Source organism: Mangifera indica, chromosome 9, assembly GCF_011075055.1.
Source record: "Mangifera indica cultivar Alphonso chromosome 9, CATAS_Mindica_2.1, whole genome shotgun sequence".
In the NCBI taxonomy this organism is placed as follows: domain Eukaryota; kingdom Viridiplantae; phylum Streptophyta; class Magnoliopsida; order Sapindales; family Anacardiaceae; genus Mangifera; species Mangifera indica.
Window position 1 is genome coordinate 2881123 of NC_058145.1, and position 15354 is coordinate 2896476.

The following is a 15354-nucleotide window of genomic DNA, read 5'->3' on the forward strand; positions in this document are numbered from 1 at the left end:
AGTTTTGAAAAATAGCATTCCCCCCCTAGGGTTTAGTTTTCAATCCCCAACGCCAAATCCAACGACATCGCCGACGGTGAAGCCTTCCCGACGCACCACCATGGTCCGACGACCTCTCTTCTCTTCTTTGGAACGCTGATTGGCCTAGATCTAGCGAAGACGACGACCTGAAATTTGAAGAGCTTTGTCGGGAGACGAAGCTCTTTGTCTTCCGAGACGAAGATGATGTCAGATTTAGGCCGATTGGCATTCCAGAGGAGAGAAGAGAGGTCATCAGAGCATGGTGGTGCGTCGGGAAGGCTTTGTCGTCGGCGATGGCTCCAGATTTGGCGTCAGGGATTGAAAACTAAACCCTAGGGGGGGAATGCTATTTTTTAAAACTTGGCCTAGGGGGAAATAGTTAGTTTTTAGGGGTTAGGGGGGAAAAAGGATTAAATTTTAATTTATTTTTAATATTACAGATAAAATGATGATTTTGCCTTTGAATCCATTTTTTTTAACTGCCCATGGGTAGGTAAATGGGTTTTTCAAAGTTAACGGATGAGAATGTGCAGAAAAAGTATACCTTGGGTGGGAAATAGTCCTTTGGCCTTATTTTAATTGGTTTGTATCAAATTTTTCATGCTTGGCAAGCCGAACACATCTCAAGCTTGAGCTCGAACTTGAATTCGCTTTAGTTAAGCTTGTTTTGAACTTGCTCAAATTGCACTTATTTTCAAACTTAAATACGCTTGATTTGAATCTAACCTTAATTGTAGTTAGAAAATTATTATTTGTGGTATAGAATTTAATATTTGATTAAGTGTTATTTTAATTGATAAATAATAACAGAGCCACGAGCCTTCAAACTTAAATAAGTTGGATGTGTTATCACGTAATTGTGTGATTTTGAATTAAGAATAAAATAACAAATAATCACATAATGACATATCAATTGCATACTCAATTATATACTAAAAAATATACACATATGACATTGATCCTTTGATTATCATGAATCAAATGCTACCTTATGATTTTCATATGAGTGAAAATAAAAGAAGAGTAACTAGCCGAGAAAGCCTAGTCCATAATCAGGGTTAGATGAGATAACTATTAAAAAGTAATACTATGTGTATATAATTTTTGTACATAAATAATGTGTTATTATGAGATTGAATATCATTAATTCGAAATTATTCACTCATATGATGACACATTATTTATATATCTAAATTGTGTATTAAAAGTGTATATACATAGTTTTATTGAATATTAAAATGATGTAACCTAGTAAATAAATAAATGACCAAAAGACTTGTTCCCACCCAAGATATAGTGAAATTTTAAAGTCTCATTCTTCAACTTTCAAATTAATTTATGATAAAACTCTCAATTAAAATTAGGGGTAAAACTATTATTTATTAAAAAAATTTTAAAAATTAAAGTTTTATTTAATTTTCCTCCCCAGGATTAAAAATTTCACAATTTCTCCTCACTCAAAGTTTAAAAAGTTACCCTTTCACCCTTAGGTTTTTATCTCCACCTCCTCTAATGACAATCTCCTCCCTGACCGTCAGCCAACTTCCCACCATCTTCAAGGTTGGCCAATCTTTCCTTTTCGATGGCCGATTCATCTTCATTCGATCAAAATTGGCCACACCAGAATTGTCGAACCAGCTTGAGAGGAACCATGTGTGTCTTCGTCTGGCCATTTTCTTCGGTTAATTGCCTTGGCCCACAAAAATTACATCTCAAGATCAGTATCTCCAGAACGATGTCTGACAAAATTGGCCATCAAAGATGGAAGATCGACCGTCCTTGAAGATGGTGGAAAGCTGACTAATGGCTAGAGAGGAGATTGCCGAAAGAGAAGGAGAAGAAAAACAATTTAGTGGTGAAAAAGTAACTTTCTAAACTTTGGATTAAAAAAAATTATGAAATTTTTAAACATGGAAAAGAAAATATGATAAAACTTTAATTTTTTAATTTTTAATAAATAATAATTTTATTTTTAATTTTAACTAAATTTTTTAATAAAAATTAATTTATGAATGGATAGTTTGGTTTAAAAAAATATGAAGGATGACCGTTTAGAATTTCCCTGTGCCTTGGGTGGGAACAAGTCTCTTGGCCGAAATAAATAAGTTGAATCGTGACCTTTGGACCAAACCAACAAACAAACAAAAAAACAAGCATCCTTCCCAGCATGCATGCACGTTTCCGTAACAGAATCTCTGCAACACCATCCCTACCACCAACAAAAACTCATCATCTCTTTCTCTCACGAAACTTCCTTTTTAATTTTATTTTATTTAAAATTAAATCTCTCTGTATTATTTCTCCCTTGATGATTGTCTTCCTGATGGTGCCATGAACAAGAGAAGCCGTTTGTTCAATGTCGAGCGACAACCAAGATCCATCAACGCCAACGCCGTCCTCGGCACGTACCAAGACAGCCAAGCTGTTGAAAAAGATTCCGCCGATCCCGATTCGTCGCGGCAAGAATGATCAGGTGGTGGAAGATGATAATAATAATAATAATAAAAATAATGATAATCGAGGTAACAAGGAGATACGGGAAAATGAGGAGCCGGCGATACTCTTAGCATCTTCTCTTGGTTTGAATCATATTAAAACGAGATCCACGCCGTCTCCTTCTCCTCTTAGGTTTTCTTCTTCAGCTGGTTTTCCTTTGACTTCCAGGAATGAGGCCAAGAAGGATAAGGTTGACGCTGAATTCAAGCCGAAATCCGTTGTTCCTGCTGAAAGCAAAGCGGCCCCGGCCATGATGGAACCAGGTTCTCTACAGTCGATTTTTATTGATCAATATGATGAACACGGGAAATTAAAATTGAGTATTAATGTTTTATCGAATTATGTTGCCAGTAGCTTTTTGATAAGTCTCCGAAAATGTGTTTTTAATAAAGGGAAAAAACAACTGACAGTTTTTAAATGAAATTTAATGTACATCCTTGGAGACACATGTGAATCTGTAGTGAATTATATATACTCTCTGTTGAAAGGCTTTTGTTTGAAAACTTGAACTAAAATGTGTCCATAAATTTATAGGAGGCATTGTTTGATTCAGCTTTGTGTAATTGTTTTTTAGGGAAAAATTTTCACTGGAGCCAATCAAAATCGTTAAGGTTTCCATCACCGTTCAAATCAGAGTTGGAGGTAATAAAAGGTTTTTTTGATTATTTAGATAAGTGGGAGGATTTAAGTACGTGGGGTTGATTACGTGGTTGGTTTTATAGGTTAATCATGCAGCATTTGCCAAGGAAATGCAGTCGCCACGTTTCCAGGCTATACTGCGTGTCACAAGTGGTCGTAAGAAGAAAGCCTCAGACATCAAAAGCTTCTCTCACGAACTCAATTCTAAGGGAGTGCGGCCTTTTCCCCTTTGGAAATCCCGAGCATTGGGCCACATGGAGGTATGTCTACTTTCGGAGGCCTTTTTAGCGCACTAGAATTTTCGTTGCTGATGTCTAAAACTTCTTGATAAAATTGAATACAAATTCATTTATATACTTTCAGAGCACTGTTCTTTCTGCAACTATATTTTCTTAATGTTCACAACTTATATTTGTCAAATAAACTTTTACAGGAGATTATGGTGGCAATCCGGGCAAAGTTTGAGAAGTTGAAGGAGGAAGTTAATGGTGACTTGGGAGTACTAGCTGGTGACTTGGTGGGTATCCTGGAAAAGACATCAGATACTCATCCTGAATGGAAGGAGAGTTTGGAGGATCTGTTGGTGGTAGCTCGAAAATGTGCCATGATGTCAGCTAGTGAATTTTGGGTAAAGTGTGAATATATTGTTCAGAATCTAGATGATAGACGTCAAGAACTACCGATGGGGATTCTCAAACAAGCCCATACCCGCCTTCTTTTTATCCTCACTCGATGTACTAGGCTTGTACAGTTCCAGAAAGAGACTGGTTATGAAGAAGATCACATTTTGGGACTTCACCAACTTAGCGATCTTGGAGTTTATCCACAGCAAATATTGGAAGTTGCAGAGCAGGACTGTAGTGGCCCATTAACTGGTGGAAAGGTGGTGAATGAGAAGCAGAGGAAGAAGACACATGAACAGGAACAGGTAAGTCAGATTTTGAAACAAGATCAAAACGACGAACAGAGTGGTGAAACTGAAAATGTGGAGGTTAGGACCGCCAAAAGTGCCGATTCAAACACAAGTGGCTATAGGATGTCTTCTTGGAAGAAACTTCCATCTGGAGCTGGGAGAAATCGTAAAGGCTTGGATGCTGTTGATACGCCCTCCAAAGAGAAATCAGAGCCCTTTCGAACTAAGGATGAAGCCAAAGCTGGGAGTGATGATGGGACTCTATATCTGGATGCGCCATCCCACCTCCCATCCTCAGCAGTATCGAAGGCTTCTTGGGGATTCTGGGGGGATCAGCAATGTATAACACATGAAAATTCGATGATCTGTCGTATTTGTGAGGTAGAAATTCCAGTTGTGCATGTTGAAGAGCACTCTCGAATATGCACGATTGCTGACAGATGTGACCTGACAGGTCTAACTATAAATGAACGTCTTGAAAGAGTTGCTGAAACTCTTGAAAAGATTATGGATTCATGGACACCGAAGAGCACACCCAGAAGCACTGATTCTCCAGGAGGAAGTCCTGAAGTTTCAAGAGAGTTTACAAAAAGTATGCACGACGATTTAAATGAGATGTCGCCAAAGACAATTAGCTTGCCTCGACAATGCTCCATGGACATTCTTGAACGTGTATCTAATGCTGAAAATGCTTTTGTCACTGAAGATCTGGACGTTTTGCCGGAAATATCATGTGACCAAAGTTCTACACAGACTATTCCTGATGTCAGGACAAAAACCTCATCACCTGGAAGCTTGACCCCGCGATCACCATTATTAACACCACGCACCAACCAGATTGAATTGCTATTAAGTGGACACCGAACACTAACAGAACTTCAAAACTCCCAGCAGGTAAGGTGTTGTATTAACTTTTTTTCTTCTTTTAGCACTTATCTTTCATCATCAAATTGGTTTAGCTCTTCATGATAGCTGCAATGGATATCCTGATAACTCTAATGACAAATTAGTGTGGTCATTTGGTTGTTTGCTTCGTAAATCCGTGAGATTTCTTTATTGTAATTTTCACTTTCTAATGATATATTGGGATGACAGATAAGCAAGTTACTAGAGATAGCACGCTCCATTGCAAATTTAAATTTTTGTGATTATGGTACACTGGAGAAATTGCTTGATCGTCTAGAAGATCTAAAATACGTCATCCAGGATAGGAAGGTGGATGCCCTTCTGGTAGAAACTTTTGGAAGGCGTATAGAGAAATTATTGCAGTAAGTCAATCCCTTCGCTTCTTACTTGTGAAAGTGTTTCTATTTTCCGTGCAAAATATGTTGGCGGTGGATATATTTTATAGTAGTTCAGAGTAAACTGACATTTAACAACAAATCTACGGTTTGACTTATTAGTTTCTATTACCCCATTATCATATATTTTCCCACTGTTGGTTTTTCATTTTACATATAATTTCTCAAATCTATCTTCATAACTATAGAAAATCTACAGGGAGAAATATGTATATCTTTGTGGGCAGATAGAAGATGAAAAGGTTGACTCATCAAATGCCATGACTGAAGAAGAGAGTTCAATGGATGAAGACCCAATGCGTAGTCTGCGTGCGAGCCCAATTAATCCTTGTTCTAAAGATCGAACATCCATAGAAGATTTTGACATAATAAAGCCAATCAGCCGAGGGGCATTTGGGCGAGTTTTCCTCGCCAGAAAAAGAGCTACCGGTGACTTATTTGCTATAAAAGTAGGTATCCACATCTCCAGATATTGGCCGACTCATGTAGTGGTCAATACTACATGCTTCACAATTTTCTCACTATACTCTTTTTGTAGTGTATATGATTTTACGGACATCCTGCATTATAAAAACATGGATTAAATTGGGGATACCATAGTATCAAGTAGTGTCATATATGATACGTGATTGCTAAGAACTTACCCATTTTTCATGGTACGAACTAATAAAGGGAGCTTATTTTGGGATTTTGACCTTTAATAGAACTTTGCCTCTTTCTTGGTGCTACCAAACAAACCAGGACTAGTTTCTGAGTAGATTTTAATATTAGATATTGATAATGGAAGTGAAATTTTACCTTGGAGGTTTCATTCAATGACAAAGCAATCCAAAAAATTTCTTGGCTCCAGGGTTATTAGTTTATGCCTCTAATAGGTTAAGTTATTCTTGGAAGTTTCTGTAATGCACAGCTTGTCGAGCTTATGTGTGCTTAAGTTTATGGAAAAACATTTGTATATCTGAGTATTGAAAATGTTGTGTACAGCTTGTCCAGCTTATGTGTGACGTTCTTAAGTTTATCGAAAAACATTTGTATATCTGAGTATTGAAAATGTTGCGTATATATTTAGTCTACTGGATGTATGTACGCGTGTCAGTATGTACCCCTGTTTATGATAGAAGTGTTTAATGCTTGCCTAATTTATCAAAAAGAAAAGAATAAGCGTTAACATGACCCAAAATGGTCTTCATTCTGAAGAACTAATCTGTTGCAAGAATTGTCCCAGGTTTTAAAGAAGGCTGATATGATTCGCAAAAATGCAGTTGAAAGTATTTTGGCTGAGCGTAATATCCTAATATCAGTTCGCAATCCTTTTGTTGTAAGCAAATTCCGTGTATGTAGAATCATTTCACAGATGCATTATGTGGATACTTATCTGATACTATATGATCTGCTGGTGTACAGGTCCGGTTTTTCTACTCTTTCACATGCAGGGAAAATCTTTATCTGGTAATGGAGTATTTAAATGGTGGAGATCTCTACTCTCTATTGAAAAACCTTGGTTGCCTAGATGAAGATATGGCCCGTGTATACATTGCAGAACTTGTAAGGACATATTCATATTCCTTAGTTGATGATTTTTGTGCTACTTGATAAAAATTTCTCACAATGGTACAAATAGTTTGTTTAATATTTCTCAGGTTCTTGCTTTGGAGTATTTGCACTCTGCAAATGTTATTCATAGAGATTTAAAGCCAGACAACTTGTTAATTGGTCAAGATGGTCACATCAAGGTCAAGATTTTACAATCTAGTTCATAGTTTCCATTTTATTAAGCTTGAAAGTTGGAGATGGCGGGGGAAATATTCGATTATTGGCTCTTTATTAAACGCTCACTGTTTTCTTTACCTTTTTTCAAAAATTAATTTCTCAATGACTAAAGCACGACAGCATACTTTAGCTGGCTCAAAATCAATATTTTTCTAGGAAATGGAAAAACTGCTTCAATTTTCTTTTGTGCCTTTAACAATTGCAATCATGAAAACGAGCAGTTACAGTACACGGCATTTGAATAATCAGCAGCACAACTATTCCTCATTTGCTTAATATGTCAAAATTTACTGTTTTCCTGTGGGAATTGAGTTTATTTTTGTCTACTTATTTCTAAAATTACACAACATCGATGACAGTTTGCTTTGTATTTCCATGTTTGCTATGCTGTGAGAACTCTTCAGTTTTCATTCAAACAGTGGGCATTTTGTTAATTATCACCTCTCACTTTCTTCTATTACAGTTGACAGATTTTGGGCTCTCTAAGGTTGGTCTTATCCATAGCACGGACGACTTATCAGGTTCATCACTCAGTAGTGCTGGACTTCTTGGAGATGAACCAAAAACTCAACCTTCATTGAATGGAGAACAGCGCCAAAAGCATTCAGTTGTTGGCACACCCGATTATTTGGCACCTGAAATACTTCTTGGCATGGGACATGGTAAGCAAGTAATGTGCTAGAAGGGTAGCATGCATGAATAAGAAATGAGAAAATGATTTTTGATGCTCCACATTTTTCTCCTCCTAGGTGCAACTGCTGATTGGTGGTCTGTTGGTGTTATTCTATTCGAGCTGCTTGTTGGTTTTCCACCATTCAATGCACCAACTCCACAGGTTGGCTATCTGAATATGATTAGTTTTGAATGATTCCAAACGGTCATTTAGGGTACAACTTCACCTCATGACAACTGTGTCCGGTTGATTGCAGCAAATTTTTGACAATATATTGAATAGAGACATACCCTGGCCCGAGGTACCTGGGGAAATGAGCTATGAAGCTTATGATTTAATTGACAAGTAAGTTCTATAAATTGGATTTTTGCATTTTATGTCTGTTGGCCTTCATTCTATACTTAATGATCTTAAATGCATATTCTTTATATGTCCATATTGAAAGAGAATATATGTTTGGCCAAAAGAATTGTCCCACCCTAGATTTAGTGTAAACCTAACTTCATACCCTCCAACTTTTAAAAACCCAAACTCCCAACAATAAACAAAATTCTATTAAAAAACTTAGTTAATGTTAAGAGCAAAATTATTATTTAACAAAAAATTTAAAGAACTAAAATTTTATTATATTCTTCCTCTTTTTAGTTTAAAAATTTAACAATTTCTCTCATCCAAAATTTAAAAAGTGATAATTTATCCTTAGGGTTTGAAACCGTCGTTGGAAACAACGAAGTTTGCCATCTCTTCTTGGCTTACTTCTCTTGCTGACTTGTTTTCACCTACCGATGACAATGATTTCCTTCAATGAAGATAATTTCGTCTTTGTCGGAGAAAATAACTTTAATTAGAGACATGAGTTTGATCTGTAAGGAGACATAACCCAAGTGGGAGGATGAATGTGATTGGAGATAACGAACTTTGCCGTCTCCGACGATGGTTTTAAAACCCTAAGGGTGAAAATGTCACTTTTCAATCTTTTGGTGGGGGAAAGTTGTTGATTTTCAAATTGAAAGGAAAAAAATGTGATAAAACTTCTGTTTTTAAATTTTTTTTATTAAATAATGATTTTACCTTTAATTTTAACGAAAAATTTTATCAGAATTTTGTTTATAAGTGAAATTTTGGATTTTTGAAAATTAGAGAATAAGAGTTCAAGATCACACATAATCTTGGGTGGAAACAAGTCTTTTGGCCTATATGTTTTTGTTGGATGGTTCTTGCACCCATTAGAATCAGTGCCAGCATATATGCAAATTACGTTAACACATTTGTAATTGATTTCTTCCAGATTGTTAACTGAAAATCCACATCAAAGGCTTGGAGCAACAGGAGCCAAAGAGGTAAACTAATAGCAAAGGCTTATTTATAATTATAATATGATTTCGGGAACTAAGCTGACTCTTTTGGCAGGTGAAGAGTCATCCTTTCTTCAAGGATATCAGCTGGGACACGCTTGCAAGGCAAAAGGTCTAATTTCAACATTCTTGATATCCTCGCAGGAAAAAGGTCTTACAAGTAAACTCTTAACACAACTTTTTCCTTACTCGGTAACCACTATTTTGCCGCAGGCTATGTTCATACCAGCAGCAGAGACACTTGACACTAGTTACTTTGTGAGCCGTTATGTGTGGAACCCTGATGATGAAAATGTTCAGGGAGGTAGTGATTTTGACGACATGACAGACTCATGCAGCAGTTGTTCACTTAGCAACACCCATGAAGAGGATGTGAGTACATACTTTATCCTGATCATCTGTAGACCTCTTTGCACATAGGGCTGTTAGTAGGTCCGACCATGGCCTGACACCATTTGACAACAGCTTCAATCTGATTGTTTTAATGCCAACTAATTTAGGGCTTGACCTCTGTGGAACTATGTAGACAAAGTAGAAAGTCAAAGATATGATGAGAAATTGAAAGCAAGAAATTTATGAGAACTTCCATTAATTCGAATCTGATGAGGATTTTGGTGGCCCTATCTGTTCAATATTTTATCTATTCTGAGTGCTGTTTTCTTGTACAACAGGGGGATGAATGTGGCAGTTTAGGAGAATTCAATTCCTCAACTCTTTCTGTGCAGTACTCCTTTAGTAACTTCTCATTCAAGGTAAAACCTTCCACACCTACCATTTATATTCTATTGTCATGAGAAAAATTATAATATTAGATGGAAATGATTCATTGTTGCTGCTCGTATGGCTTTATTTAACCTGACTAGATTGCTTGCATAACATTTTGAATAGAAGTATGCTTTTTAAGAATTGCAATACTTCATTTAATAGCTGTTGTGTTAGATATTTTTATCTTCAATTAGAGAAACTGTGCCTGGGAAAGGTGTAAGGTCAAGGGGATGAATGAATCAAAATTATATTTTTCCGCACCGAAATTATGACACTGTTGTGTTCTTGAAAGCTTCCTTCTAAGACTTCATTTACTCAGGTTTCAATTGATATATTCTCTCCCTTTGGTCCAATTTAATCTCTTGTCCAAGTTGACGCAGTCAGTTTTGCTCTAAAGGGCCTTAATGTAGCTAACCATTGACTAACTCAATTTAAGTTGCAAAAGCCTGGGATAGGTATATATAAAACGGTTCTCAGCCTTGGTCCTGGAACTTTAAACAGGGGTTTTCGGAGACCAGGATGATTGGCTAATGCTAGTGCACACTTCTTGTCACATTCAAAGCCCTATCAACGTAATGAGCCAAGTCCTTATTGAAGCCCAAATTAAAATGTGGGGATAACCAAAGATCTCTCTAATAGACTAGGAAGAGTCATAAGAGAATTTATATTGATGAGTAAAATAGTGCTGCAAACCAAATTTTTTATTATGGTTATGGTGCTAAACATCAAATATCCGCTCTATTTATGAAATTACAATCTGATTGAGAATTTACATGTTTGTTTGCTCAGAACTTGTCCCAGCTGGCTTCTATCAATTATGATATGGTGGTGAAGAGCGCCAGCGAATCAAAAGAATCCTCCAAACCACCTGTTCCATGAAAGTTGACATGGTTACTTCACCATGTATAGACTCTCACTTACCAGACATCTTGTTGGCTCTTTCCATATGTATGGTTTGATGAAAAACTACAACCTTATTACAAGTTCAAGAAGATGCTGATATTTTTTCAGTTTTTTCTTTTTTAAACAATATAGGTGTACATCTGGTTGGAAGGTCTCAGTCCATGCTCACCAATTTACAATGAAAATGGACCTGAAGTTAGTCATCCTTCTGCCTATCCACCTCATAGGATCATCCACACCAAAATGGCAGTTCATTGGAACAGGTCGTCGTTTTTTTCCAATTAATAAACGGCGTTCTTTTCTTTGTATATATTTACAAAAATATTTCTGATAGATAAAATTTTGTGATTTATTTAGGCTACGATTTTCCTGTGATTTAGTCTGTACTTCCTCTCAGTTTTTGTTTTTTTTTTAAATAAAAATGATCTATAGTCTATACCTTCTAAAAATTAATCATTTTTTCTTGTAATGCACATGCACTTCAGTTTATAGATGACTAACATAGATTAGATAATAGATAGAACACCACAAAGAGGCCTTCTTTTAGCTCTCATTGGTTGCCAATCCTTGCCATTATATATAATAAAAAGAGTGCAAGAGGGGTTTAAAGATGGAATATTTACTTTCTTCTCTGTGTTGCACTGATATGATTGCATTGTTTAAGAAGTACAGCCCCATTCTGTGCCCAATTAATCATCAAAGTGAGTTGGCATTCCACTTCCCTCCTTTATTTTTTTGACAGAAATGAAGGGTTGCGCCTTCACTGCCACCAACTTCATGATAAGTTAACATCATCAAATGAAGACAGCTTGGAATTTTATGAAGTAAGTGGAAATACATATTACATCTCCAAGTAGGTAGCTCAATACTTAAAGTTGAAATATAAAAAGAGTTATAAATTCTTATTTCGTTTCTGGATATCTTATTTACACATGCTCCAAATAGGGTTCCTTTTTTCATGCTATGTCTAAATCTTATTTATATGATAGCCTTTTTTCTTCATTAAAATAAAAGATACTTTATATATTAGATAAATATATATAAAATCAAAATTAACATGTAAAAAAGAAAAAGGGGCAGTAAAACATTTGATTGTTGTTTTCTAAATGATGTAATGGTGGTTGGAATATCATCATCAATATCATGGCATTTTATGTTGTTTCTTATTGCTAAGAGTCTCTTTCATCCTTTGAATCCCAGCTATCCCTTTATACATACAATAAAATATACACAATTAGATATCCAAATATGTGTCATCATGTAATTAGATAATTTTGAATTAAAGATAAAATAATACTCAATATTTGGATATCAAATTATATATTTAAAACTGTGTGCACGTAATATTGCTCAAACATATATACATATCTTAGTTCTCACTCAGTAACTATCATATATATTTCAAGATATCCAGGGGGACTACTGACTTTTATATTCCTTTTTTACAGTAGTTAAATCTTCAGATAGTTTAATGTTCTAAGAGACCATTTTAAGGGTCAACCTCAAACTTTATAAATCCTTAACTTGAGATGTATTATGGCTGTTCGTGAACACATTGTGTCTGTGTTTCTAGTACAATGGTTTTGTAGTGACACATGGGTTAGTGTCGGGACACATGTTCCTGGCGATGCTAATCAAGCGAATCTTCGACACCAAATTTCGGGTCGGGGAAGGCCTGCCCGGCTGTTTTATTGGCCAATGATGCTTTTGCTTCGGAAGGCCTTGATTCCGGTGGCCAATTGTTGAAATCGTGTTATGATTGTTATCTCATACCAAATAGGTAGAAAATCAGTAAGTTTTGTCTGGTAATATGAATAGTGAGCTTGTTTAATTTGTTGGTGGGGCTCAAAAGAGAGACTAAATACAAATACAAATCACCAATTGGGATTAACTAGCATTAGCTTATCTGTAAAGCGCAAAGTGTGCAACATCTCCAATATACACAAAGGACCAAGAACCAATTATAGCAGAAACTTAAAAAAAATACATAATTTGTTTAAAGTTAGATTGGAAGGCTTAATGGTTTTGTGGGCATTGCCAACTTTCGGGAGCACTTAATTTTCTACTCAGCCTAACCTGCCTCTGATTGCCTTATCTGTTGATGTTGACAGGGCCTTATTAAGTCCTCTCTCGGTCATTACCTAATCAAGTATTTTATTGGTATGTTATACGTGATATTATTTTATATTTAATTTAAAAGTAATAAATTATATTATTTTAATTTAATATTTAAAATTATGTGTATATTATTTTATTAATTTTTTATTAGACTAAATGATTTTCCCACCAAAGGTTTGATGAATTAATAACATTTAGGAATTTGAATTTTGAAACTTAAAATGTACAAATTTGTCATTTCATCCGACATTGTGTGAGCAATAGTCCTTCTTTTAGGCTTTGTTATTATTAAATACTAGCTGAAATTAAATAGATGTGGTAATGTAATGATCAACATGACCAAGCTTTCAAAATTAATATTGAAACCAATGGATGACCCTTTAAACAAGATTTAAAGTCTTGATCAAGATTTAATTTGTATTAATTAAATTTCTCATTAATACAAATAATTATTGTGACTGTGATATAGTTATGATAATTGATGTTGATCCATTTGTTCATATGTCTATGTTGCTTACTTCCTTAGAATATGATAAAATATTATCATCTAAATATTTAAATTTATATGATAAAAAATTATTATTTAAAATTTGAGAATATTTTGGACCACCTATGATCAGATTGACTGATTCTTATTATTCTCTTCATCTTTCTCATATTATATGATTGTTTTAAAACAATTAAATTTTATGTATATATTTTTAGTATATAATTTAAATATATAAATGATGTGTCATTATATAATTATATTATTTTAAATTAAAAATAAATTATCATTTAATCATATAATAACATATTATTTGTATATATAAATTATATATAAAATATATATATATTATTCATTTTAAAATGGGTTCCATTTTTGAGCTTTTCATGTTATCCATTGTCTTCTTGGTATTTTTTTATTTTTCAGTTTATAAAGTTTTCATGCATGGAAAATTATTGTTTGTGGAATTTGTAATTGTAATATTTGAGATTTTCCCAAACAGATTAGGATTGATTTATACGTTTTTTTTTTCCCATTTGATGGTCAATTAGCATAACGTGTTCTACAAATAAGTTGTATATTACTTTCAAATTAAATTAATTAATTTGTTTGATATAATTATAAATTTAATAAAATTATTTACATTCAATTTTAAGTATTTTGATGATATATTATTTATGATTTTGACTTAAAATAAAATAATATATAATTATATAATAATATATTATCTGAGTAATTAATTGAAGATTCAAAACTGAGTGGATATAATATCAATAAAATTATTTGTATACTCTTTGAGTACACAAAATGAGTATATAAATGATATATTATTATATGATTGAAGAATTTTGAATTAAAAATAAAATAACACATAATCACATGATGATATATTATTTATCTACTTAAAATTATATATATAACATTATTTATATAATATTGCTATTATTAAAGAGCAATGCTACATATACATATATATATATTTTTATATATAATTTGGATATATAAATTATGCGTCATCATATGATTTGATATTTTTTAATTTAAAATTATTTAATTAAATGATAATATATTATTTATATATTCAAAAAAAATATATATAAATAATTTTATTGATTATTAAATAGACGGTTCCCTTTATTACATTATGACCATTTTTCTTCCCCAACTTCTTTAATAATTAAAATATTATATATATATATCTTATTCCTTTGTTTTTTTCAGCTTAATTGTTATATATATATATATAATTTTTGTGAGAAATTAAACACAAAATAAATGAAATCGTTGAATTTTAAGTATTAATTGCTTGTTTCCAAACAAAAATGATAATGTTTTTGACTAATACTGCCAAGAATCAGTGAACCAAACTGCTCGAGGGACTTTTCAAGAGTCTTTTTTATTTTCAAAGAATAATATCAAATCCTTCATCCACTTTGAAATGTTATGAAATGCTTACATAAGAAGTAGTACTTTAAGACTGAATAAACTAATCTAAAATTGGTTGGACTGCAACAAAAATGTTCAAGAGTTTGAGTCTCCTAGTTTCCAGCCTAATAATTAGACTTCAAATAAAAATATATATAAAGGTTGCTTTTTAATGGAAGAAAAAATAATATTTAATAATATAATAATATATTATCAAAAAATAATATTACGAATATTTATTTTATATATATATATATTTGTATATCTAAAATAGATATACATAATTTTATTGATTATCAAAACATATAATTGGATACTTACAATTAGAGTGTATATAACATTGTTAAGTAGACTTCGACAAAACGGGTTTTTACCTGTTAGTATATGTACAAAAATAAGAAGGTATAGATTATTAGTACAAGAATCTATATAAAGAGTAATATTATATATACAAATAAATTTGATTAATTTTTATATATAAACCGATG

The 15354-nt window shown here is 33.4% G+C and overlaps 1 protein-coding gene across 3 annotated transcripts; it reads left to right on the forward strand.

Annotated features, from left to right (window-relative positions):
• Window positions 1-2166: 2166 nt before the first annotated feature.
• LOC123225083 (probable serine/threonine protein kinase IRE) lies at window positions 2167-11211 on the forward strand. 3 transcript variants are annotated; one of them, XM_044648937.1, is made up of 18 exons: window positions 2167-2780; window positions 3092-3159; window positions 3240-3416; window positions 3590-4963; window positions 5165-5337; window positions 5570-5819; window positions 6596-6688; window positions 6775-6915; window positions 7011-7103; window positions 7604-7802; window positions 7890-7975; window positions 8070-8158; window positions 9102-9153; window positions 9224-9280; window positions 9382-9540; window positions 9840-9920; window positions 10723-10836; window positions 10969-11211. In XM_044648937.1, exons 1-17 carry the CDS (start codon window positions 2378-2380, stop codon window positions 10810-10812), a joined length of 3585 nt encoding a protein of 1194 aa, XP_044504872.1. In that variant the 5' UTR covers window positions 2167-2377; the 3' UTR covers window positions 10813-10836; window positions 10969-11211. The 3 variants fall into 3 exon arrangements, 2 of the variants coding, with proteins under 2 accessions (XP_044504872.1, XP_044504871.1); XR_006504101.1 differs by having other exon boundaries at window positions 10723-10881; XM_044648936.1 differs by having other exon boundaries at window positions 10723-11211.
• Window positions 11212-15354: the final 4143 nt, after the last annotated feature.